The sequence below is a fragment of the mitochondrial genome of Monosiga brevicollis (assembly GCF_000002865.3).
Source record: "Monosiga brevicollis strain ATCC 50154 mitochondrion, complete genome".
In the NCBI taxonomy this organism is placed as follows: Eukaryota; class Choanoflagellata; order Craspedida; family Salpingoecidae; genus Monosiga; species Monosiga brevicollis.
Window position 1 is genome coordinate 1 of NC_004309.1, and position 26,697 is coordinate 26,697.

The window sequence follows — 26,697 nt, forward strand, 5'->3', positions numbered from 1 at the left end:
CAAATTTAAAGAAAAAAATAAAAGTAATAACGAGTATTCGAGGAATTGCTTGGGTTTAGAATAATAAGGTAAAAAAAATAGTTCTATTAGAGAAACTTTGAAAATAGAATAACCTATCTAGAAAACTAGATTATATTTAATAAACTCTGTGAACTGAAACATCTTAGTAACAGAAGGAAAAGAAATCAAAAGAGATTAAGTGAGTAGCGGTGAGCGAAAATTTAAATAGTCTTTTAATCATTAAATTTATCTTTATATTTTTGAGTGAAAACCATAGAAGGTAATAGTCCTGTAATTATAAAATAAAGTTATAAAAATGATTAATAAAGTAGAATAGTAACAAGTTTGAAAAAAGGAGTACCATACTTCTAAGACTAAATATGATTCTAAACACCGATAGTGAACAAGTAACGTGAGTGAAAGCTGAAAAAGATTTGCAAGGCAAAGTGAAAAGAACATGAATTCGAATATTTATAAGCAATCAAACATATATATTAATATATGAATGATGTACCTTTTGTATAATGGATTTGCAAGTTATTTATATTAGCAAGTATAAATTGTTATAAATGTATACTTAGGGAAACCAAGTGAAAAAAAGCGTTTAAGTTAATATAAATAGGACCCGAAACCTTGTGATCTTTCCATGATCAGTTTGAAATATAAGATAATATCTTATTGGAGGAACGAACCTGTATTTGTTGCAATAAATTAGGATGAATTGTGGAAAGGGGTGAAATGCTAATCGAACAAGGAGATAGCTGGTTATCTGCGAAATAGATTTAGGTCTAGCGTTTAATTAATAAATTATATGGTAAGGCTCTTATGGAATTTTTGGTATTGTTATGCAATATACTTAATTCCTTTAACCCCATTTTATTATATTTTTATATAAATTTTAATTTTTTATAAATTTTATAAATTTTATAATTTTTATAAATTTTTATTTTTTATATTATTTATATAATTTTTAATATATAATTTTTGTATTTATTAGGCAGACAGACTAAAGGTGATAAGGTCTTTAGTCAAAAGGGAAACAGCCCTAAACAATAGTTAAGGTCATTAATTTTTATTAAGTGCTAAAGACCCGTTATTTTACTTATACAGCTAATAAGTAGGCTTGGAAACAGCCATCTTTTAAAAAAAACGTAACAGTTTATTAGAATTAGTAAAATAGCATCAAAAATTATGGTGACTAAATAAAAAACCGAAACTTTGTTTGTAATTAATTTTTAAATATTATTAATTATTTATAATTTTTATAAATTTATTTTTAATATTTTTATATTTTTATATTTTTATATTTTTAATATTTTAATATATTTTAATATATACTATATAAATTACAAGGTAGCAGATCGTTTAGTTAATTAATTAATTAATATATTGTAAAATAAACTAAAGTGACAATGCAAATATGAGTAATGATAATATCTTTGAAATTAAGATACACCGTAAATTCTAGGTTTCCAACTCACTGAAAAACATAGTTGGTTGATACAGTCCCTAAGTTAACATATTCGAAAGAAGTAAAAACAATGGGTTGATTTATAATGACTTTTATAATTTAATTATTATGAAACTAGAAATAATATAAATCATATAATACTGTACTAAATCTGACACAAGTGAATAGGTAGAATATACTAAGGTGATAATTTAAATCTTTTTAGGGAACTCGGCAAAATGAGTCCGTACGTTCGCAATAAGGACTATTTATATAATTGAATTATTATATGAATCTCAGTAAATTGACAAGGTGGACTGTTTACCAAAAACACAGCTTATAGAAACATGAAAATGGAAGTATTATAAGCGACCCCTGCCCAATGATTGTATCTTAAAATGAAAGGTGAAAGCTTTTTATATAAAGACAATTTAATGGCTGCGGTAACCATGACCGTACTAAGGTAGCGCAATCAATCGTCTATTAATTGTAGACAAGTATGAATGGGGTAACCAACTTTGTACTGTCCTAAAAAGAAAATTAATGAAATTGAATTTGTAGTTAAGATGCTACATAATAATTACAAGACAAGAAGACCCTACGCAGCTTTACTGTTATTATTTACTGTATTAATGTTATATATTTATAGAATAATTGGGTTATTCTATGATTTAATATACGTCAGTATATTATTTAAGAAATAATTGAAATACCAATATTATATAAACATTAATATCTAACTTTACAAAATATTAAATTATTAAAATTTATTTTTTTTATATTTTTTAATTTTTTAATAAAAGGAACTTTAAATAAGAGACAGTTTTATTGGGGCGATAGTCTTTTAAAATGTAACAAAGACTTACAATAGGTCTACTCATAATTATTTGAAATAATTAGTAGAGCATAATCGTATAAGTAGGCTTGACTGTGAATCTGATAAGATAAACAGGTTCTAACGAAGGTGATAGTGACCCGTTTATATTGAATGGAAAAGTAAACGATCATAAGTTAAGTTACGCTAGGGATAACAGCATAATTACAACAGAGAGTTCATATCGATGTTGTAGTTTGTGACCTCGATGTTGGATTGCCATATCCTGAGGGTTGCAGTAGCTCTCAAGGGTTGGACTGTTCGTCCAGTAATATGGTACATGATCTGAGTTCAGGGCGTTGTGAAACAGCTCGGCTTATATCTGTAATTATGAATTACTAATTGTGTGGCTTTTTTTGTACGCAAGGATCAAAAAGTCTATCCCTATGGTGTATCTGTTGTTTATATATATAAGCAGCGCAGAGTAGCTACGGATTAATCTTATAAAAACTGAAAGCATCTCAAGTTTGAAAAATACACAATTATAGGTAATAAAACTACAGTAGACTACTGTTTTATAGGCAAAAAGTGTTAGCTTATTTGTACTAATAGTTTGTTAAACTTTATTTTTCTTTATTTACTAATATTTAAAATATAATTAGTATAAATATTTATTATATATCATATAAAAATATAAATTTATATAATAAATATAACAACAATGATAATCGAGATTTATTCTATTTTTCTTTTTGAAAATTACTATATTATTTTTTTAATATAATAATGATCATTAAGGAAAATAGAATAATTTTTCTTTTTTTTTTATCTCAAATATTGTGGATATTAAACCAAAAAATATAATAAAATAAAATAAAAATAAATTATTAAAAATAAAAAATAAAAATTTATAAAAATTATAATAAAATATTAAAATTATAAAAATTATAAAAATTATAAAAATTATTAAAATTATTAAAATTATTAAAATTATAAAAATTATTAAAATAATAAAAATTATTAAAATTATAAAAATTATAAAATTAATATTCGTTCATATTAGCTGAAATATGAATTAAGTAAATACTAAAAAATAAAATAATAAAAATTAAAATTTATATTTATTAATAAAATTTATTAAAATAATATTTGCTCATATTAGCTGAAATATGAATAAAGTAAACAATAAAATAATAAATTAATAAAATTAAAAAATGTTAATAAATATAGGTAATATTTGCTGAAATATTAGTTAATAAAAATATTAATAAAATAATAAATAAAAAATAAAATAATAAGTTAATAAAATTAAAAAATGTTAATAAATATAGATAATATTTGCGGAAATATTAGTTAATAAAAATATTAATAAAATAATAAATAAAATAATAAATAAAATAATGAATAAAAATAGGTTAATATTTGCTGAAATATTAGTTAATAAAAAAATAAATTAAATAAATAAAAATATTAATATGACATGATTAATTTAAGTATAACGGGAATTAATGATAGTTTGCTGAAATTATAAATTAAGTAAATTAATAAAATATTATAAAATAAATAATTTATAAAATATAAAATATATAAAATAAATTAAGTAAATTTATAAAATATTAATATATTAATATCTAGTTTGCTGAAATTCAATATAAAATAAATTAAATAAATTTATAAAATATTATAAAATAAATAATTTATAAAATATTAATATATTAATATCGAGTTTGCTGAAATTCTAATATTAAATAAATTAAATAAATTAAATAAATTAAATAAATTAAATAAATTAAATAAATTAAATAAATTTCATAAAAAAAATAAGTATAAATAATGTTAATTTATTAGTATATTATTTATTAAATGAAATCCTAAATAAAGAATTTGCTTAAATTGTTAATAAAGAGTTTGCTGAAATTATAAATAAAATAATAAATAAAATAATAAATAAAATAATAAATAATATATTAAATAACTATATTATAGAAATAATAAAAATATTAATTAAATAATAATTAATAAAATTTTTATAAAAATATAATTTATAAAAAATAAAATAAAAATATAATATAAATAATAATTAATAAAATTTTTATAAAAATATAATTTATAAAAAATAAAATAAAAATAAATTAAAAATATAATAATTAATTAAATATAAATTAAGTAAATTATATTTAATATTAAATATAAATCATATTTATTATAATTGAATAAATAATATGATAATATTTCCTTTTTATATATAAAATAAAAAATATATATATTATAAAGGAAGATACTATAAATTAGAGGATATAATTAAAATAGTAACTATAAAAATAAAATTTATAAATTTTATAAAATAAAATAAAAAACAAAAATGTGAAATACATTAATACCAATATTTGCATTACCATTTATAGGAATATTAATATTATTAATATTACCATTTAATAATGAATTAAATATAAAAAAAGGTAAACAAATAGCATTAGGAACATCAATATTAACATTATTGGAATCATTAAGATTATGATTTCATTTTGATTATAGTACAAGTAAGTTTCAATATATATTAAAATTAAATTGAATAAATGATGAATTAACATCAAATAGTTGAAATATAGTATTAGGAATCGATGGAATATCATTAGTATTTATAATATTAACAACTTTATTAATACCAATTTGTATATTATCTAGTTGAGATAGTGTTAAAATATTAGTAAAAGGTTATTTAATAAGTTTTTTAGTAATAGAAATATTATTAATAGGTGTATTTACAATATTAGATATATTTGGATTTTATATATTATTTGAAGGGGTATTAATACCAATGTATTTAATAATAGGAATATGAGGTTCTAGAGAACAAAAGATAACAGCAGGTTATTATTTTTTTTTCTATACATTAATAGGTTCAGTTTTAATGTTAATAGGTATATTATATTTATATAGTATAAGTGGAACAACAGATTATTTAACTTTATTAGGTTATGAAATAGATCCTACAGCTCAAAAATACTTATTTTTAGCATTTTTTGCAAGTTTAGCAGTAAAAATACCAAAATTTCCATTTCATATTTGATTACCACAAGCTCATGTTGAAGCTCCAGTAGCAGGTTCAGTAATATTAGCTGGTATTTTAATTAAATTAGGTGGTTATGGATTTATTAGATTTACTATTCCTTTATTACCGGACGCTTCTCATTATTTTGCACCTTTAGTATTTATATTAGGAGTATTAGCTGTTATTTATGCTAGTTTAACAACATTACGACAAACTGACTTAAAAAGAATAATAGCTTATTCTTCAGTTAGTCATATGGGATTAGTTTCTTTAGGTATATTTACTTTAACTGCTAATGGTATAATGGGTTCAATATTTTTACAGTTAGCTCATGGATTAGTTTCAAGTGCATTATTTATTATTGTAACTGTATTATATGATAGACACCATACTAGATTAGTAAAATATTATAGAGGAATGACAGTAACTATGCCTATATATTCATTTTTATTTTTATTTTTCACTTTAGCTAATATTGCAGTACCTTTATCATGTAATTTTGTTGGAGAATTCTTATGTTTATTAGCGATTTTTGAAGTAAATACAACAGTAGCTATTTTAGCTTCTTTAGGTATAATTTTATCTGCTTGTTATTCTTTATTTTTATATAATAGAGTTTGTTTTGGTTCATTTTCTACTTATTTATCTAATAATTCTTATCATTTATTATCTATTAAAGATGTATCTCGAAGAGAATTCTTTGTTTTATTTCCTTTAGTAATATTAACAATAATTTTAGGAGTTTATCCTCATCCAATATTCGATTTATTAAATATTTCTGTTATTAATTTAACTACTTTTTTATAGATATTTATTATAAATTAGAATATTTATAATATATTATGTTATACATCAATATATTTATATATTTTATTAATCAATATTTTAATTCTAGTATTATTATTTATTATATTATAGTATATTAGTTTTAAAATATTGAATAATATTTATTATATTATTTTTATATTTTTATTTATTTTTATTTATTTTTATATTATTTTAATTTTTATAAATTTTAATTTTTTATAAATTTTTATTTTTATTTATTTACTTTATAATATACCATAAATTAATTTTATATAATATTGAATAAATTTTAATTTTTATTTATTTTAATTTTTATAAATTTTAATTTTTTATAAATTTTATTTTTATTTATTTTAAACTAAAAATCTCTCAAAACTAATTATTACTTATATATACTTTATATTAATTGATTATTATTTTTATAAATTATTACTTATATATACTTTATATTAATTGATTATTATTTTTATAAATTATTACTTATATATACTTTATATTAATTACTTATATATACTTTATATTAATTGATTATTATTTTTATAAATTATTACTTATATATACTTTATATTAATTGATTAATATTTTGATAAATTTATATTTTTATTATTTTTATAAATTATTATTTTTATAAATTTTTATTTTCATAAATTAATATTTAAATAAATTTTATATTTTTATATGAATATTTTGAGTATATTTATTGAATAAATGTTTGGACATGTTTATATTATTTTTATATTATTATTTTTATATTATTATTTTTATATTATTATTTTTATATTATTATTTTTATATTATTATTTTTATTTTTTATAAACAAGTTAATTTATAAAATATATACGAATTAGATTATTTGAATAAAATATCATATTTTTAAATTTAGGGTATATGATGAAATTTGGTAGACATGGTTGTTTTAGACACAATTGCTTATTTAGTATGCAGGTTCGAATCCTGCTATACCTATTATTAATAAAAAAAGAAAATATAATTTTAATATATTATATATTTCTAAATTGTACAATAAATAAATATTTTTATAAATTTTTAATTTTAATAAATAAATATTTTTATAAATTTTTAATTTTAATAAATAAATATTTTTATAAATTTTAATTTTTATAAATAATTATATAAATATTCTAAACTGTACACAATTTATATATTTATTAATATAAATATCAATATATATATATTTATTAATATAAATATATGAATTTAAAAATAATGTATTAAATAAATAAAATAAAAAACGAAATAAAATGAATAAAATAAAATTAAAATTTAAGACACATTCATTAAAATTAGATTTTAAAAAAAGAACATTGTACGTTAATAAAGAAAATAACCATATAACATATAATGCATTAATAAAAAATCAAATTTTACCATTATCAGTTAAATATAACTTATTAGAAAAAGGTTCTATTTCTTATGAATTTAATGATAAAAATCCATTATCTTTAATTCCTACTAGTCATATAAGAAATAAATGTTTATTAACTGGTAGATCTAGAGGTAATTTACCTAAATATGGACTTTCTAGAATAATGTTTACAGAATTAGCTTCAGAAGGGTTAATACCTGGAATGACAGTAAAGAATAAAATATAATAACTAGTTAATTATAATTAATTAGTTAAATATTAATTATTTTATTTTCCTATATAAAATTTAATTAATTATAGGGTAAAAAATAAAATATAATAACTAATTAATTAGTAAAATATTAATTATTTTATTTTCCTATATAAAATTTAATTAATTATAGGAAAATAATAAAATAAAATTTTTATAAAAATTAAAAAAATAAAAAAAATAAATTTTTATAAAAATTAAAAAAATAAAAAATTAAAAAAATAAAATTTTTATAAAAATAAAAAAAATAAAAAAAATAAAAAAAATAAAAAAATGAATGAATTAATCTCTAAAATAAATAATAACACAAATTATAGAAAAATGTTAACATGTCAATTTAATATGGATAATTATTCAATATTAAAAGTATTAAAATCTGAAGGAGTAATTAAATTATTAGAAATAAACAAAAATAATAAAAATCAAAAAATAATAAATTTTTTAATAAATGATAAATTAGGAAAATTAGGAACAAATGTATTTTTAAAACCAATATCAAAACCTGGTAGAAAAGTATATATTTCAAATAAAGAAATATTAAGTATGTCAAATACTAAAAAAGGATTTACTATAAATACTTCAAAAATAGGGATTAAAACTTTATATTCGAATTTATCTGAACATAAAATATATTTATTAAGAACATCTTCAAATAATTTGCAATTATTAAACAATAAAGGAATAATAACTCAAGAAGAGGCAATAAAAAATAATGTTGGTGGAGAATTATTATTAGTAGTAAAATTTCAATAATAAACTAAAAATAAAATAATCTCTTAAAATGAATAGTCTATAATACACTAAAAATATATTAATAAATAAAATTTATAAAATTAATAAAATTAATAAAAATTAAAAATAAAAATAAATTATAAAAAATATAAAATTTATAAAAATTAAAAAATAAATAAAAATAAAAATTTATCAAAATATAATTTATAAAAATAATAATATAATAGATAGTATATAATAGAATAAATAGTTTTAAGAGATTTTAAAATATAATAATATAAATTTATAGTATATAATATATTAATAAATAAAATTTATAAAATTTATAAAATTAATAAAATTAATAAAATTAATAAAATTAATAAAAATTAAAAATAAAAATAAATTATAAAAAATATAAAATTTATCAAAATATAATTTATAAAAATAATAATATAATAGATAGTATATAATAGAATAAATAATTAAAGATAAATAATTAATAAAATAGGAAAGAGATTTTTAAATATAATAATACAAATTTATAGTATATAATAGAGTAAATAATTTTGATAAATTAAATAAATTAAAATTAAAATTTATAAATTATAATAATACAAATTTATAGTATATAATAGAGTAAATAATTTTGATAAATTAAATAAATTAAAATTAAAATTTATAAATTATAATAAAGTAAATAATAATTAAAATAATAATTAAATAATAATTTTAAAATTAACAGTATATAATAGAATAAATAATTTTGATAAATTAAATAAATTAAAATTAAAATTTATAAATTATAATAAAGTAAATAATAATTAAAATAATAATTAAATAATAATTTTAAAATAAACAGTATATAATAGAATAAATAATTAAAGATAAATAATTAATAAAATAGGAAAGATATTTAAAAATATAATAATATAACATTTTATAATAAAATAATAAAATAATAATTAAATAATAATTTTAAAATAAACAGTATATAATAGAATAAATAGTTTTAAGAAATTAAAAATAAATAAATGATGAATAAATTTAAATAAAAATTATTTTTAAATAAACAGTATATAATAGAATAAATAGTTTGTTTTCCTTTCAGGAAAGAGATTTAAAATATTTAAAATAAATAATTTAAATAATTTAAATAATAATAATTTTAAATAATAAACAGTATATAATAGAATAAATAATTAAAGATAAATAATTAATAAAATAAGAAAGATATTTAAAATATTTAAAATAAATTAAAATATAGTTATTTATAATATATATTTAACAAATTTATTATTTATATACAAATTAGTAATTTAAGTTAATTTATTATATATATAAAAATTATATAGTTTGTACATTTATATACAAATTCGTAATTTAAATTAATTTATTTATTTTTAATAATTTTGATTAATTTTATAAATTAAATTATTTACTCCTTAATATACTGTTAATTGATAAATAATAATTTTGATAATTTATTTTTATTTTAATTTTTATAAATTTTATTTATTTTTATAAATTTAGATTTTTTATAAATTAAAAAAATTGGATTAAATATAATTAAAAAAGAAGATATATATATAAATAACTCTTAACTGATATATTTATAATTTAGATAAATTTTAGTTTTTAATAAAAAAATATTTAATAATATTAATATAAAATATTAATTATATATATATTATATATAAAATATTAAATTATAGTTTTTAATAAAAAAATATTTAATAATATTAATATAAAATATTAATTATATATATATTATATATAAAATATTAAAAAATAGTATTTATTTATATTAAATGATAAATTATAAATAAATAGTTAGATTTTTAATCAATTCATCAATATATAATATTATAATACAATATAATAAAATATTATAATAATATAATAGTATATATAAAGATATTAAGAGCATATAATTTATATTATCAATATTATCAATATAAATATAAATATAAATATGGATATAAATGAGATATGGATTATAAAAATAAGATTAAAAATAAAGCTCAAAAAAAATAAAAACGAATAAAAGAAGTAAAATGGCATATAGTGCATTTGATCAATTTGAAATTATAAGAATCATACCATTACACTTATTTGGTAATTTAGATATTTCTATAACAAATTCTACTATATTTATGTTTATAGCATTAATTTATTTAATAGTGTTATATAGTGTAAGTGGAATAAAAGAAGGATCTTTAGTACCATCAAGATGACAATCAGTAATGGAAATAATATATGAAACAGTATTTGGTGTAGTAGAAGATAATATTGGAAAAGATAAAGAAAGTCAAGCTTATTTTCCTTGAATTTTAACAGTATTTATGTTCATAGTATTAATGAATTTATTTGGAATTATACCTTATACATTTTCACCTACAGCTCATATTGCTGTAACATTTGGATTAAGTTTAAGTATTTTTATTGGAGTTACTTTATTAGGTATGGTAAATCATGGATCTAATTATTTTTCTATGTTTATGCCAGCAGGAAGTCCTTTAATTTTAGCACCATTTATGATAGTAATCGAATTAATATCACATACAGCTAAAGCAGTATCTTTAGGAGTTCGATTAGCTGCTAATATAACAGCAGGACATATTTTATTTGCTATTTTATCAGGATTTACTTGAACTATGTTAACTTCAGGAGGATTTATGATAATAGCTAGTTTATTTCCTATGGCTATAGTATTATTTATTACTATTATAGAAATGGCTGTTGCTGTAATTCAAGCTTATGTATTTAGTTTATTAACTGCTATTTACATTAGTGAATCAATTCATTTACATTAATATTTATATTTTATATATTTTATATTTAATTTATTAATTTTTAAATTTTTTAATTTTTTAAATTTTTTAATTTTTTAAATTTTTTAATTTTTTAAATTTTTAAATTTTTTAAATTTTTAAATTTTTTAATTTTTTATTAAATATTTAATATATAAATTATAACATTAATACCCTTCTTTATAATAAAAGGAAGAGAATAATAATATACATTATTATATATTTTATCATTAATTATTATTAATTTTATTTATATATTTATGTATATTTTTTAAAATTATATATTATTTATCTCTTAAAATGATTATCTTTATATATTATAGAAATATATTTAAGAGATAAAATATTAAATATTAAATATTAACAATAAAATAAAATAAAAAATGCCTCAATTAAGTATAGAAACTTTTGTATCACAATATTTCTGATTTTTAGTAATTTTAATAGTATTCTATTTATTTACTATTTCTAATTTAGTGCCAAGAATTGCAGAAATAAAAAAAACTAGAAAAAAATGTATGGATGAAGAAAGTATTGTAACAATATCTTCAGATATTCAAACATTAAACAATTTTAATCCTGCTAAACAAATAAATGTTATTAATAATAGTGTTTCAAATAATCATATTAATACTATAGTATCATCATTTGAAAATGCTAACAAAAATTGAATTAAAAAATAATTTTTAATATTTTTATTATTAATTTATTTTAAATTCTTTCAATTTTTTTTTATAATAATTCCTTCAGTAAATCTGAAATTATTTAGTAACTAAATTTATTTATTATATATTAATTTGTTAATTGTATATATTATTTAATTTAGTTACTAAATATCTTTTTTTTATAAATTTAAATAAATTTTTTAATAAAATAATAAATTTAATAAAATAAATAAAATAAATAAACCTATTGAAATAATAATCTCTAAAATAAACTTAATAATAAATATAAAAATAAATAAAATAAAAATAAAATTTATAAAAATTATTAAAAATATATTAGAAATAAAAAATAAACATAATAAAAATTAATAAAAATTAATAAAAATTAATAAAAATTAATAAAAATTAATAAAATTAATAAAAATTAATAAAAATTAATAAAAATTATTAAAAATAAAAATTTATCAAAATATAAATTAATAAATATATAGTATATACTAGAAATAAAAAATAAAAATAATAAAAATAAATAAAAATTATTAAAAATATAAATTTATCAAAATATAAATTTGTTAATAAATTTAAAGTATATAATAGAATTAAGTAGTTTTGAGAGATTTTTAGTTTTAAAATAAAAAAAATAAATAAAAATATAAATTTATCAAAATATGAATTTATAAATATATAGTATATATTAGAAATAAAAAAAATAAAAATTATAAAAATTATAAAATTATAAAAATTATAAAATTATAAAAATTATAAAATTATAAAATTATAAAATTATAAAATATATACTTAATATAAAAATAATAATTAGGGTATATAAGTAATAATTAGTTTTGGGATGTTTAATATTTAAAATAATATTTAAAATAATATTTAAAATAATATTTAAAAAAATAAATATAGTATTATAGAGTTTATAATTACCCTTATTTAAAGAAATATAATATAAATTAATTGGTAAATATTCAATAAAAATATATATTAATAAATCTAAAATAAATATAGAGTATATGGTAGTAATAATTAATGTTTAATATTTAAGAAAATTAAAAAATAATAAATATTAAAATAAATATAAAGTATATATAAGTAATTAATATAAAGTATATATAAGTAATAAATATAAAGTATATATAAGTAATAAATATAAAGTATATATAAGTAATAAATAGGGTTTTTAGTTTAAAAATAAAAAAATAAAAAAATAAAAAAATAAAAAAATTAAAAAATTAAAAAATTAAAAAATAATAAATATTAAAATAAATATAAAGTATATAAATAATAATTAGTTTTGGGATGTTTAATATTTAAATAATATTTAAAATAATAATTAGGGTATATAAATAATAAAAAGTTTTAAGAGGTTTTTAGTTTAAAAATAAAATAAATAAAATTAATAAACCTATTGAAATAATAATCTCTAAAATAAACTTAATAATAAATATAAAGTATATATAAGTAATAAGTAATAAAATATAATAAATTTGTTATAAATTTATAAAATTATAATAAAATTATAAAAATAATAAAAATAAAAATATTAAAAATATTAAAAATATTAAAAATATAAAATAATATTATAATAATAATTAATAAAATTATAATAAATAATAAAAATAAAAATATTAAAAATATAAAAAATAAAATAATAAAAATAATAAAAATAAAAATATTAAAAATATAAAATAATATTATAATAATAATTAATAAAATATAATAAATTTGTTATAAATTAATAAAATTATAATAAATAATAAAAAATAAAATAAAATGACATTAAATTTAATATTAACAATAATAGAAATTATATTAAAAATTTTAGCAATAGTGGTGCCAGTATTAATAGCAGTTGCTTATTTAACATTAGCAGAAAGAAAAGTATTAGCATCAATGCAATTAAGAAAAGGACCTACAGCAGTGGGAGTATTTGGATTATTACAACCATTAGCAGATGGTTTAAAATTATTTGTAAAAGAGGCGGTATTACCAACACATGCTAATATGATAATATTTGTGGTATCACCAGTAGCTGCTTTTACATTAGCATTAATATCTTGAGCAGTAATACCATATAATGAAGGAAAAGTAATAGCTGATGTAAATATAGGATTATTATATATATTTGCAGTATCATCAATAAGTGTATATGCAATATTGATGTCAGGGTGAGCAAGTAATTCTAAATATGCATTTTTTGGTGCTATAAGAGCAGCAGCTCAAATGATAAGTTATGAGGTTTCAATGGGATTAATATTATTATCAGTAATATTATGTGTAGGTGATATAAATATAACATCTATAGTATTAGCTCAAAAAAATATTTGATTTATTATACCTTTATTTCCTGCTTTTATTATGTTTTTAGTTAGTGCATTAGCTGAAACTAATAGAGCTCCTTTTGATTTAACTGAAGGTGAATCAGAATTAGTTAGTGGTTATAATGTTGAATATAGTGCTATTTTCTTTACATTATTCTTTTTAGCTGAATATACACATATTATATTTATGAGTATTTTAACTTCTTTATTATTTTTTGGAGGTTGATTACCACCTTTTGACTTTTTTATTTTTAATTTAATACCTGGTGAAATTTGATTAGCATTAAAAACTGGATTTATAATTTTTGTTTTTGTATGAGTTAGAGCAACATTTCCAAGATTTAGATATAATACTTTAATGGAATTAATGTGAAAATCTTATTTACCTTTAAGTTTAGGATTTTTAATTCTTACAGCTTCAATTTTAATTGCTTTTAATGACTATGTCCAAATTTCTAAATTTATTAATTTATTAATTTATTAATTTTTTAATTTTTTAATTTTTTAATTTTTTAAATTTTTTAAATTTTTTAATTTTTAAAATTTTTAAAATTTTTAAATTTATTAATTTATTAATTTATTAATTTATTAATATATAATCTTTTTATAATCTATGTTGTTACTTCAATTACAGCATAGATTATTCTCTAATATAACTAATATTAATAATATTTTATTTTTATAAATTATAAAAAATATAATTTTTATATTATTAATTTCCTTTTTTATTATTAAATAATTTAAATTAAATATATTTTGATTTATTTATTAATATAAATCAATTTAATTGATAATATATTTAATATAATATTATATATTATTATTTATTCATTATTTATTTGATTATTATTTTTTTATTATTATTAGCCTATATAGCATATTAGGTAGTGCGTCTGTTTTGTAACCAGATGGGCAGAGTTCGAATCTCTGTATAGGCAAATAAATTTATTATATTTATTATTTTTAATATTTTTTAAATTTTCTTAAATTTGAATTTTTTATTAATATATAGTATAGACAAATAAATTTATTATATTTATTATTTTTAATATTTTTAATATTTTTAATATTTTTTAAATTTTTTAAATTTTCTTAAATTTGAATTTTTTATTAATATATAGTATAGACAAATAAATTTATTATATTTATTATTTTTAATATTTTTTAAATTTTCTTAAATTTGAATTTTTTATTAATATATAGTATAGACAAATAAATCTATTATATTTATGATTTATGATTAATGCATCATATTTATGGGAAAAGTTTTCATTGGTAAGATACCCTTCCTGCTAAGAAGGCACTATATTTAGTTTGTGGGTTCGATTCCCACCTTTTCCGCATATAATAAAATTATATTATTTAATTATATTATTCCATTATATTATAAAAATATAACAATTATATTATTAAAAATATAACAATTATATTATTAAAAATATAACAATTATATTATTAAAAATATGGCGATTATAACTCAGTTGGTAGAGTGTTTCTTTGTGGCAGAAATTTGCATGGGTTCGAGTCCCATTAATCGCCCAACTTAACTAAAATTATAATAAATAAAATAAAAATTATAATAAATAAAATAAAAATTATAATAATAAATTTAATTTATAGTTTTTAGTAATATATACATGAAATTATTAGGTAAATATAAGTATATATAAGTATACAATAAAAATTAAAAATAAAATTTATAAAAAAATAAAAAAATAAAATTTATAAAAAAATAAAATTTTTATAAAAAATAAAAAATAAAATTTTTAATAAAATAAAAATAAATAAAAAATAAAAATAAAAAATAAAAATAAAAATAAAAATAAAAATGACAACAATAAACCAATTATCTAAAAAAAATATTAGAAAAAGAAAAACTAGAATAACTGCAGGATCTAAATTTTTAAAAAATCAAGGTTTAATTAATCCTCAATTAAAGGGAGTTTGTATTAGAGTTTTAACAAGAAAACCTAAAAAACCTAATTCAGCTCAAAGAAAAATAGCTAAAGTTAAATTAACAAATGGTTTAATAGTTGATGCATTTATACCTGGAGAAGGACATTCTTTACAAGAACATGGTATAGTATTAATTAGAGGTGGAAGAGTAAAAGATTTACCTGGAATAAAATTAAAATGTGTTAGAGGTAAATATGATTTAGCTGGTGTTATAGGAAGAAAAACTTCTAGATCAAAATATGGAACTAAAAAACCTAAAACTAAATAGATAATATAATTATAAAGTGTATATTTACACTATAATAAATATATATTTATATTATTTCCTTTTAAAAAGGTAAAGAAAATAAATAGATATTTAAATATAGAAATAATATCAAAATAAAGTATAAAATAATATAATAAATATAATTTAAAATAAAAATAAATTATTTAAAATAAAATAAAAATAAAAATAATAAATAAATAAAAATAAATAATATTAAATAAATATAAACCAAATTTATAGTATATAATAGAGTAATAATTTGGATATAAAATAAAAATAAATTATTTAAAATAAAATAAAAATAAAAATAATAAATAAAATAAATAATATTAAATAAATATTAAATAAAAATAAATTATTTAAAATAAAATAAAAATAAAAATAATAAATAAAAATAAATAATATTAAATAAATATTAAATAAATAATTAAATAAATAATTAAAAAAATATTAAATAAATAATAAAATAAATAATTAAATAAATAATTAAAAAAATATTAAATAAATAATAAAATAAATAATTAAATGCCGAAATTTTCAATAGGGAAATATATAATAAATTTGAAAGTAAATAATATAATACTTTTAAAGTTTATAATAGAATTAATAATTTGAGGAGATTCATTTATTTAAAGTTTATAATAATATTAATAATTTAAGGAAATTCATTTATTTAAAATTTATAATAATATTTATAATTTAAGAAAATTTCAAGTTTAAAGTTTATAATAGAATTAATAATTTGAGGAGATTCATTTATTTAAAGTTTAATTTTTATATTTATTTAAAGTTTAATTTTTATATTTATTTAAAGTTTAATTTTTATATTTATTTAAAGTTTAATTTTTATTAATTTTTAATTTTTATCAATTTTTATTAATTTTTATTAATTTTTATTAATTTTTATTAATTTTTATTAATTTAAAAGTTTAATTTTTATTAATTTAATAAAATTTAATTTATTGTATATATATCATTATTTTATAATATTAAAAATATTTAAATAAAAAAATAATATAAATATTTTTTTAAAATAAAAATAAATTATTTAAAATAAAATATAAGGAAATATGTTAAATAAAAGACCAAAAAGAACTAAATATAGTAAATATCAAAAAGGTAGAATAAATAGTAATTTACCAGTTAATAAATCTAATTTATTTCAAAAGAATTTAGAAAATAAAGATTTTAGATATTTATTAATTGCTATGGAACCTTTAAGATTAACTGCTTCACATATTGCAGCTGGTGAATTAGCAATAAAAAGAGAATTAAATATAAAATTTAAATCATCAAATTTATCAATTACGGATATAGAAGGTAATAAAATTAATATTAAAGGTGACTATAATTTACATGTTTTTCCACATTTACCTGTTACTAAAAAACCCGCTGAAGTTAGAATGGGTAAAGGTAAAGGAAGTATAGATTATTGAATGACTAGAATAAGAATCGGTTCACCTATTTTTGAATTAAAATTTAAAAATGCTAATATTAATAATAACAAAAATATCCAAATTAGATGTTTTAATATAGCTAAACAAATTTTTGATGTTGTTAATAGTAAATTAGGAATTAAAACTAAAATTGTTAAAGTTTCTTAATTATTATTAATATTTTTTAATTATAAATTTATTATTAATTAATATTTTTTTAATTATTTATTAAAGTTTATTAAATTATCTATTTTTATTATTTCATAAATTTAATTTTTTTTGTTTATTTTATGGGATAATAAAAATTTATATATTTAATATAAATAAAATTATAATTAATTAATAATTATAATATATCAAAATTAAAATTTTATAATATAAATAATAAATAAAAATTTAAATTAAATAATTAAATATTTTAAATAACCATATATTTATAAGGATAAATGGAATATATTATAATAACAAAATACTTGTATTTTTTAAAAAATGACCAAATAATTATTAGAATAATATAACAAAATAATTATTAGGATAATATAACAAAATATATTATAATAACAAAATACTTGTATTTTTTAAAAAATGACCAAATAATTATTAGGATAATATAACAAAATAATTGATAATATTTTTATAAATTAATATTTAATTAAATTTATTATTTTTATTTATATAAATTTTATATAAAAGTTATTAATTTTATTAATTTTATTAATTTTATTAATTTTTTATTTTTAATAATTTTTATTAATTTTTATTAATTTTTATTAATTTTAATTAATTTTAATTAATTTTTATAAAAAATTTTTATTAATTTTAATTTTATTTTTATATTCATTAATTTTTATATTATATATTGCTAATAAAAATTAAAAGAGATTATTTATAATATTATATTTAAATATTTTATTTTAATATTTTTTTAATTTTATTTATAATATTTTATTTGTTTTTATTATTTATTATAATTTTATTAATTATTATTATAAAATTATTATTTAAAGAAAATATTATTTTTTATATTTTATTTTATTTTATTATTTATATTGCTATTAATTATTTAAAGAGATTATTTTATTTAAATTTATTTATTTTTAATATTAGAATTTATTTATTTTTAATATTAGAATTTATTTATTTTTAATATTAGAATTTCAGCAAACTCGATATTAATATATTAATATATTATATATTTTATAAATTATTTATTTTATAATATTTTATAAATTTACTTAATTTATTTTATATATTTTATTTATTTTATTTATTTAATTTATTTAATTTATTTTATTTATTTTATTTAATTTTAATTAATTTTTATTAATTTTTATAAAAAATTTTTATTAATTTTTATTTTCTTTATACATTATTTTATAAATTATTCTCCTATAAATTATTATTCAAAATATATTTGTCTGTAGCTCAGAGGTAGAGCATTAGTCTTCTAAACTATTGGTCGAGAGTTCGATTCTCTCCAGACAATTTATATAGTATATATTTATATATCTCATTTTTATTGGATATTTTGTATAATATATATTTATATAATCAAAAATGTAATAAAAATATAATAACTTTTATTTGAAATAAAAGATATATTATGAATTATTACCAATAAAAAATTTACCAATGTATTATTTAATATTATTTTTACCATTATTGAGTGCTGTAATAGCTGGTTTAGGTGGAAGATTTATAGGTACTAAAGGAGCTGGTATTATTACTACAATATGTATTATGATTACTAGTTTATTTTCATGAATTGCTTTTTATGAAGTAGGTATTAATATGTCACCTGTATATATTCCATTATGAAAATGAATAAATGTAGGTACATATTTAGATATGTCTTTAGGATTAATGTATGACAGTTTAACAGTAACAATGTTAATATTAGTTACTACAGTATCATCTTTAGTACATTTATATTCAATTTCATATATGGATGGAGATCCACATTTACCTAGATTTATGTCATATTTATCTTTATTTACTTTTTCTATGGTTATGTTAGTAACAGCTGATTCATATTTATTATGTGTTTGAGGTTGGGAATCTGTAGGAATTTGTTCATATTTATTAATTAATTTTTGATATACTCGAATTCAAGCTAATAAATCAGCAATAAAAGCTATGGTTATGAATCGAGTTGGAGATATGACATTATTTTTAGGAATGTTTGCTATATTTGTTGTATTTAATACTTTAGATTATAGTACTATATTTTCATCAACTTATAAATTAAGTGATTATACTATCATTTTTTTTAATTACGAAATTCATGCTTTAACTTTAATAAGTATATTATTATTTTTAGGAGCTGTTGGTAAATCGGCACAATTAGGATTACACACATGATTACCGGATGCTATGGAGGGTTAGGTAAAATATAAAATATATAATAGGGCCCCCTATGTATGTGAATACATATAAAAAAATTTAGCTATATGCTGGAACACTCGTTAATATTAAAGTACTCATTATAATAATTTCTTATTTATTTATAGTAGTTAAAATCTTTAATATTGAGCAATCAGCAGGAAACAGATGTTCTATGATTTATATTATAAGTTTAAGTTAAAAACTGTTTATAATAATATACTTTTTTATATTATGATTAATAATAATATACTTTTTTATATTATGATTAATAATAATATACTTTTTTATATTAATATTAAGTTAGTGTATTCATTACACGTTTAAATTAATAATATAATTAGAAATAAGGATCCTCAGAGACTACACGCTAAAAGTCTAAATAAAATAACATAATAAATAATATTAAAATTAATATAAAATAAAAAAATAAAAAAAATAAAAAAATTAAAAAAAAATAAAATTTATAAAAAATAAAATTTATAAAAAAATAAAAAAATAAAATAAATGAATAAATTAATAAATAAAAATAATAATTTAGAAAATAATAATTTAGAAAATAATAATTTAGAAAATAATAATTTAGAAAACAATGAATTTAATTTCACTAATTTTTATACAGTATTACCTCAACATAAAACTATTAAAATTATTGATATAGATTTTTTAACATGATTTATAGGGTTTTTTGAAGCAAATGGTTCATTTGAAAAAAATGGTTGTGTAAATATAACTCAAAAGTCAAGTGATGTAAAATTATTATATCAAATAAAAACTGTATTAGGTATGGGTAAGGTATTTAAAAAATGTTCAAAAAATGAAACAATGAGATGACAAACAAATAATACAAATATAAATATAGCTGTACAAATAGCTTTATTATTTAATGGAAATATAGTAACATCTTCTAAATTAAATTCATTTAAAATTTGATGTGAACATTGAATGAAAAATGAACAATTTAAATCATTAATAGGATCTGACTTTATAATACAAACCAAACCTCATCCTCAATATATATCATTAAATAATGGTTGATTATCAGGGTTTATAGATGGTAATGGATATTGGAAAATTTCATTATCAATAGTCAAAAATAAACGTAATCCAATTAACAACATTAAAATGTGTGTTTTTACACAAAATGATATAGAATGAATAAATAATGTATTAACTGTATTAAAATTAGGAAGACGAGATGGACATAAAAATGTCAAATGAACAATCTCTAAATATGAGGAAATGAATCAAATTATTAAATATATAAATTCTTACCCACATAAAACTATGAAAAGTGTTGCATTTACTAAATTTTGTAAATTAAGAAACAAAATTTTAAATAAAAAACATTATGGTGTTGGTTATGAACAAATGAAACTTTTAAGTTTAGAAATTAATAAATTTTATTAATTTTATATATTAAATGATTTATTAACATTTTAAACATATTTTCATAAATAATTTATTTATTTTTAATTTTTATTTATTATATATTAATTTTATTAATTTTATAATTTTTATTAATTTTATTAATTTTATTAATTTTATTTAATTTTATAAATTTTTAATTTTTATAAATTTTTAATTTTTTATAAATTTTATAAATTTTAAATTTTTATAAATTTTTAATTTTTTATAATTTTTTATAAATTAATTAATTTATTAATTTTATATTAAAAACAATATTTTCATAAATAATTTATAAATTTTAAATTTTTATTAAATAATTTAAAAAATTATTATTTATTTAGATTATGATATAGTCCAAAAAATAAATTAATAAATAAATTCTATAACTTTATTTCTTTATTTTTGCCAACACCGGTAAGTGCTTTAATTCATGCCGCTACAATGGTAACAGCGGGTGTATTTTTATTAATAAGATCTTCACCAATAATAGAATATGCACCTAAAGCATTAGTTATTATAACAATAGTAGGAACATTAACTGCTTTATTTGCAGCAAGTATAGGATTAGTACAAAATGATATAAAAAAAGTAATAGCATACTCAACATGTAGCCAATTAGGATATATGGTATTAGCTTGTGGATTAAGTAATTATAATGTAGCTTTATTTCATTTGTTTACTCACGGATTTTTTAAAGCTTTATTATTTTTAGGAGCTGGTAGTGTAATACATGCTATGGGTGATGAACAAGATATGAGAAAATTAGGGGGTTTAATTAAAAGAATACCATATACATATTCTATGATGTTAATAGGTTCTTTATCATTAATGGGATTCCCATTTTTAGCAGGATTTTATTCAAAAGATGCTATTTTAGAATTAGCTTATGGAAAATATACAATAGATGGAACATTTGCTCATTTATTAGGAACATTAGCAGCTGGTATGACAGCCTATTATTCAATACGATTAATTTATATGACATTTTTAAGTGATACTAATGGTTCACAAATGAACTATAAAAATAGTCATGAAAGTCCATGACAAATGACTTTACCATTATTCATATTAAGTATTGGAAGTATATTTTTCGGATATATATTTAAAGATGCTATTATAGGTATAGGTTCACCTTTTTTAGGTAATGCTATATTTATTAAACCTAATTTAAATGGTGGTGATGTATTTATTGATGCTGAACATATTGATATATTTACAAAATGAATACCAGTTATAATTAGTATTAGTGGTGCTTTATTAAGTTTAATTATTTATCATTTTAATTTTGTATATAATATATTAGTAAATATATTCATAACTGATAATTTTATTAATAATTTTATACGAAAAGTATATACTTTTTTAAATAATAAATGACATATCGATCAAATTTATAATAATTTTATAGCAAGACCTTTATTAAATTTTGGTCATAATACAACTTATAAAACATTCGATAGAGGATGAATAGAAATATTCGGACCATTTGGTATTTCAAAATCTATTTCTTATATCACTAAAAATTTTAGTGCTTTACAATCAGGATTTATTTATAATTATGCTTTCACTATATTTTTATCAGTGACTCTTTATATCACATTTATTAATAGTAATATAGATTTATCTTTAAGTACATATTTCATAAATTATTTAAATTTATTATTAACTTTAATTTTAATTAGATTTGTTTTTACTTTTTTACCAGTAAATAAATCAATCTAATTTAATTATAATTTTTATATAAACTATTACTAAATATATATTATATTAATAGGTATATAGTAGTAGTTTATATAAATTTATTAATATTATAAAAATTATAATTTATAAAAATAAAATTTATTTTATTAAAAAATAATAAAATTTATAAAATTAATAAAAATTAAAAATATATTTAAAAATATAAAATATATAATATCAAGTTTGTTTGAAAAAAAATTTAAAATTAAATATTTAGTTAAAATTATTAATTGGTAAATATTAAATAAAATAAAGATAAAATAAAAATTAAAAATTAATAAAAATATATTTAAAAATATAAAAAATAATTAATAAAGAGTTTGCTGAAATTTTAAATTAAATATTTAGTTAAATTTATTAATTGGTAAATATTCAATAAAATAAAGATAAAATAAAAATTAAAAATAATATTTTATAAAAATTATATAAATATGTTTGAACAAAATAATTAATTAGTGAATACCCAATAAAATATTCCTTTTAAAAAGGGAAAGAATTAATTAATAAATAATGAATAAAATAAAGATAAAATAAAAATTAAAAATTATTAAAAATTATTAAAAATTATTAAAAATTATTAAAAATTATTAAAAATTATTAAATAATATAAAATATCTTAATAATTAATAGGTATATAATATCAAAATTAAAATTAAATATATAATAAATAAAATAATAAAAAAATAATTCAGTACAATAATGGTATAATTTAAAAATAATAGTAATAATAAGTATATGATAAGTAATAATTAATTTGAGATGTTTATTATTTAGATATTTAAAAATAAAATAATTTAAAAATAATAGTAATAATAAGTATATGACAGTAATGATAATATATAATAGTAATAATAAGTATATAATAGTAATATTGAGTTTTGAGATGTTTATTATTTAAAAAATATAAAATAAAATAATTTAAAAATAAATAAATTAATAAAAATTTAATAATAAGTAATAATGAGTATATAATAGTAATAATAAATTTGAGATGTTTATTATTTAAATATTTAAAAATAATTTTAAATTAATAAAAATTAAATAATAAGTTTATGATAGTAATAAATTTATATAAACTACTACTATATACCTATTAATATAATAATAATTAATAATTAATAATTAATAATTAATAAATAGTAGTAATTTAAAGTATATAATAGTAATAAGAATAAAATAATAGTAATAAGAATAAAATAATAGTAATTAATAGTGTATAATGGTAATAAGAAGTTTTGAGATGTTTATTATTTAAAAAATATAAAATAACATAATTTAAAAATAAATAAAAATTAAAAATAAATAAATTATTAATTAAAATTCTTAATAGCAATATATACTATAAAAATTAATGAATATTAAAATAAAATTAAAATTTATAAAAATTTATAAAAATTAATAAATTATTAATTAAAATTCTTAATAGCAATATATACTATAAAAATTAATGAATATTAAAATAAAATTAAAATTTATAAAAATTTATAAAAATTAATAAAATTTAAGGTACTAATAACCTATTTTATTGTTAAATTATAAAAATTATTTATAATTATTAATTTATACTTTTTAAAGTATTTTTAAAATATTAATAATATAATTAATATTATATACAATACGCAAATATAAAGCTTATAAAAAACTTATATAAAACTTAAAAATATAAAACTTAAAAATATAAAACTTAAAAATATAAAACTTAAAAATATAAAACTTTAAAATATAAGCTTATAGCTCAGTTGGTTAGAGCACAACCTTGATAAGGTTGGTTAGCGTGGGTTCAAGTCCCACTAGGCTTATACCCTATAAATATTATAGATGAATATTCCATAAATATATTAGGTTTATATTCAATAAATATAATAAGGTTTATATTCAATAAATATAATAAGGTTTATATTCAATAAATATAATAAACTTATAATTTATATTCTTCATTTTAACTACAATACTTTATATATTAAAAAATATATTATTACTTTATATATTAAAAAATATATTATTACTTTATATATTAAAAAATATATTATAATATTTTATTGTAATAAATATATATAAAAAGTAGTATATATAGAAAAATAAATAAATAATATGATTATAAATAATATAATTTATAGAGAATATAGGTTAGTAGTATAGTGGTCATTACTTTGTGCTTCAAACGCAATTACCCGGGTTCAATTCCTGGCTAACCTGGAGTATATAATATATTAAATTATTATATAATATATTAAATTATTATATAATATATTAAATTATTAATAATTTAATATAATAATAAAATAAAATTATAATAAAATAAAATTATAATATTAAAAAATAATTTAATAAAAAACAATAATAAATTGTTTTTAATAAATAATAAAAAAAAATAAAATAAATAATTATGATAAAAGAATCACAAATAAAATTAAAAAAAGAATTTAATAATTCTTTAAATAAAATACAAAATAAAAATAGAAGATTTAATAGACAAAATATGCAATCTTTAAAAGAAGAATGAAAAAATCAATTTATAGTAAAACAAAGTTTTAAATGATTATATGGAAAAAATAATTTTTTAAGTTTAAATGAAAGTAAAAAAATAAATAATAATAATCAATTAAAATTTAGTAAAAATGTTAAATTACAAGAAAAACAATTTAAAAAAATATCTAATTTTGATAGTATAGAAACAAGAATAGATGTTTTGATATGTCGATTAAATTGAGCAAATACTTTACATGAGGCCAGAAATTTATTAAAAAATAATCAAATAAATATTTATTATAATAATAAAAAAATAAATAATCATAATACTATTATATATTTAAAAAAAGGTTTAATGTTAGAATATATTAATTCAACTAATAATCACAATAATTCATCATGAAATTTATCTTACGTTTTACAATTTAATGAAAATAATTCTTCATATGCGGTTATAATTAAAAATCCAACATTTAAAGAACATCAAGAAATACTTAATTATTGATTGAAAACTGCTATTAATGAAACATCTAATAATAAATTATCTAAAAATGCTACTAAAAGATTAGAAAAAATTAATCATTTAATTACTAAATACGATAAATTAAAATTATTTTAATAAATAAATTAGCCAAATAAACTCTAGTTAATAATCTCATTTATTAAAATTTAGATATTTATTTGGCTTTTAATTTTATTATAATTTATATATATTTTAATTATTAATTATAATTTTTATTAATTTTATAAATTTTATTAA

At 14.8% G+C, this 26,697-nt stretch overlaps 11 protein-coding genes and 8 non-coding genes; all 19 read left to right on the forward strand. All coding sequences in view use genetic code 4, as the record gives it.

The window, feature by feature from the left end:
• The first annotated feature begins 16 nt into the window (after positions 1-16).
• On the forward strand, positions 17-2,894 carry rnl. Its single transcript has one exon. It is a non-coding gene; the product is annotated as a large subunit ribosomal RNA (ribosomal RNA).
• Positions 2,895-4,626: 1,732 nt separating this feature from the next.
• Positions 4,627-6,123, forward strand: nad4 (NADH dehydrogenase subunit 4L). Its single transcript has one exon. The coding sequence runs from the start codon at positions 4,627-4,629 to the stop codon at positions 6,121-6,123; it is 1,497 nt and encodes a 498-aa protein (NP_696964.1).
• An 882-nt stretch (positions 6,124-7,005) lies between these two features.
• On the forward strand, positions 7,006-7,089 carry trnL. The gene has a single exon. It is a non-coding gene; the product is annotated as a tRNA-Leu (tRNA).
• A 296-nt stretch (positions 7,090-7,385) lies between these two features.
• On the forward strand, positions 7,386-7,736 carry rps14 (ribosomal protein S14). Its single transcript has one exon. The coding sequence runs from the start codon at positions 7,386-7,388 to the stop codon at positions 7,734-7,736; it is 351 nt and encodes a 116-aa protein (NP_696965.1).
• Positions 7,737-8,033: 297 nt separating this feature from the next.
• Positions 8,034-8,513, forward strand: rps8 (ribosomal protein S8). The gene has a single exon. The coding sequence runs from the start codon at positions 8,034-8,036 to the stop codon at positions 8,511-8,513; it is 480 nt and encodes a 159-aa protein (NP_696966.1).
• A 2,015-nt stretch (positions 8,514-10,528) lies between these two features.
• Positions 10,529-11,287, forward strand: atp6 (ATP synthase F0 subunit 6). Its single transcript has one exon. It carries the CDS (start codon positions 10,529-10,531, stop codon positions 11,285-11,287), a length of 759 nt encoding a protein of 252 aa, NP_696967.1.
• Positions 11,288-11,667: 380 nt separating this feature from the next.
• Positions 11,668-11,967, forward strand: atp8 (ATP synthase F0 subunit 8). The gene has a single exon. It carries the CDS (start codon positions 11,668-11,670, stop codon positions 11,965-11,967), a length of 300 nt encoding a protein of 99 aa, NP_696968.1.
• Positions 11,968-13,728: 1,761 nt separating this feature from the next.
• On the forward strand, positions 13,729-14,760 carry nad1 (NADH dehydrogenase subunit 11). Its single transcript has one exon. The coding sequence runs from the start codon at positions 13,729-13,731 to the stop codon at positions 14,758-14,760; it is 1,032 nt and encodes a 343-aa protein (NP_696969.1).
• Positions 14,761-15,142: 382 nt separating this feature from the next.
• trnT lies at positions 15,143-15,214 on the forward strand. Its single transcript has one exon. It is a non-coding gene; the product is annotated as a tRNA-Thr (tRNA).
• A 321-nt stretch (positions 15,215-15,535) lies between these two features.
• Positions 15,536-15,617, forward strand: trnS. Its single transcript has one exon. It is a non-coding gene; the product is annotated as a tRNA-Ser (tRNA).
• A 124-nt stretch (positions 15,618-15,741) lies between these two features.
• trnH lies at positions 15,742-15,816 on the forward strand. The gene has a single exon. It is a non-coding gene; the product is annotated as a tRNA-His (tRNA).
• Positions 15,817-16,104: 288 nt separating this feature from the next.
• rps12 (ribosomal protein S12) lies at positions 16,105-16,500 on the forward strand. The gene has a single exon. The coding sequence runs from the start codon at positions 16,105-16,107 to the stop codon at positions 16,498-16,500; it is 396 nt and encodes a 131-aa protein (NP_696970.1).
• A 1,070-nt stretch (positions 16,501-17,570) lies between these two features.
• On the forward strand, positions 17,571-18,104 carry rpl16 (ribosomal protein L16). The gene has a single exon. The coding sequence runs from the start codon at positions 17,571-17,573 to the stop codon at positions 18,102-18,104; it is 534 nt and encodes a 177-aa protein (NP_696971.1).
• A 1,246-nt stretch (positions 18,105-19,350) lies between these two features.
• trnR lies at positions 19,351-19,422 on the forward strand. Its single transcript has one exon. It is a non-coding gene; the product is annotated as a tRNA-Arg (tRNA).
• A 146-nt stretch (positions 19,423-19,568) lies between these two features.
• On the forward strand, positions 19,569-23,450 carry nad5 (NADH dehydrogenase subunit 5). One transcript has 2 exons: positions 19,569-20,318; positions 22,134-23,450. Exons 1-2 carry the CDS (start codon positions 19,569-19,571, stop codon positions 23,448-23,450), a joined length of 2,067 nt encoding a protein of 688 aa, NP_696972.1.
• Positions 20,826-21,728, forward strand: orf300. Its single transcript has one exon. It carries the CDS (start codon positions 20,826-20,828, stop codon positions 21,726-21,728), a length of 903 nt encoding a protein of 300 aa, NP_696973.1.
• A 1,742-nt stretch (positions 23,451-25,192) lies between the features above and the next one.
• Positions 25,193-25,267, forward strand: trnI. The gene has a single exon. It is a non-coding gene; the product is annotated as a tRNA-Ile (tRNA).
• Positions 25,268-25,592: 325 nt separating this feature from the next.
• Positions 25,593-25,664, forward strand: trnW. Its single transcript has one exon. It is a non-coding gene; the product is annotated as a tRNA-Trp (tRNA).
• Positions 25,665-25,854: 190 nt separating this feature from the next.
• Positions 25,855-26,556, forward strand: rps4 (ribosomal protein S4). Its single transcript has one exon. The coding sequence runs from the start codon at positions 25,855-25,857 to the stop codon at positions 26,554-26,556; it is 702 nt and encodes a 233-aa protein (NP_696974.1).
• The last annotated feature ends 141 nt before the right edge of the window (positions 26,557-26,697 follow it).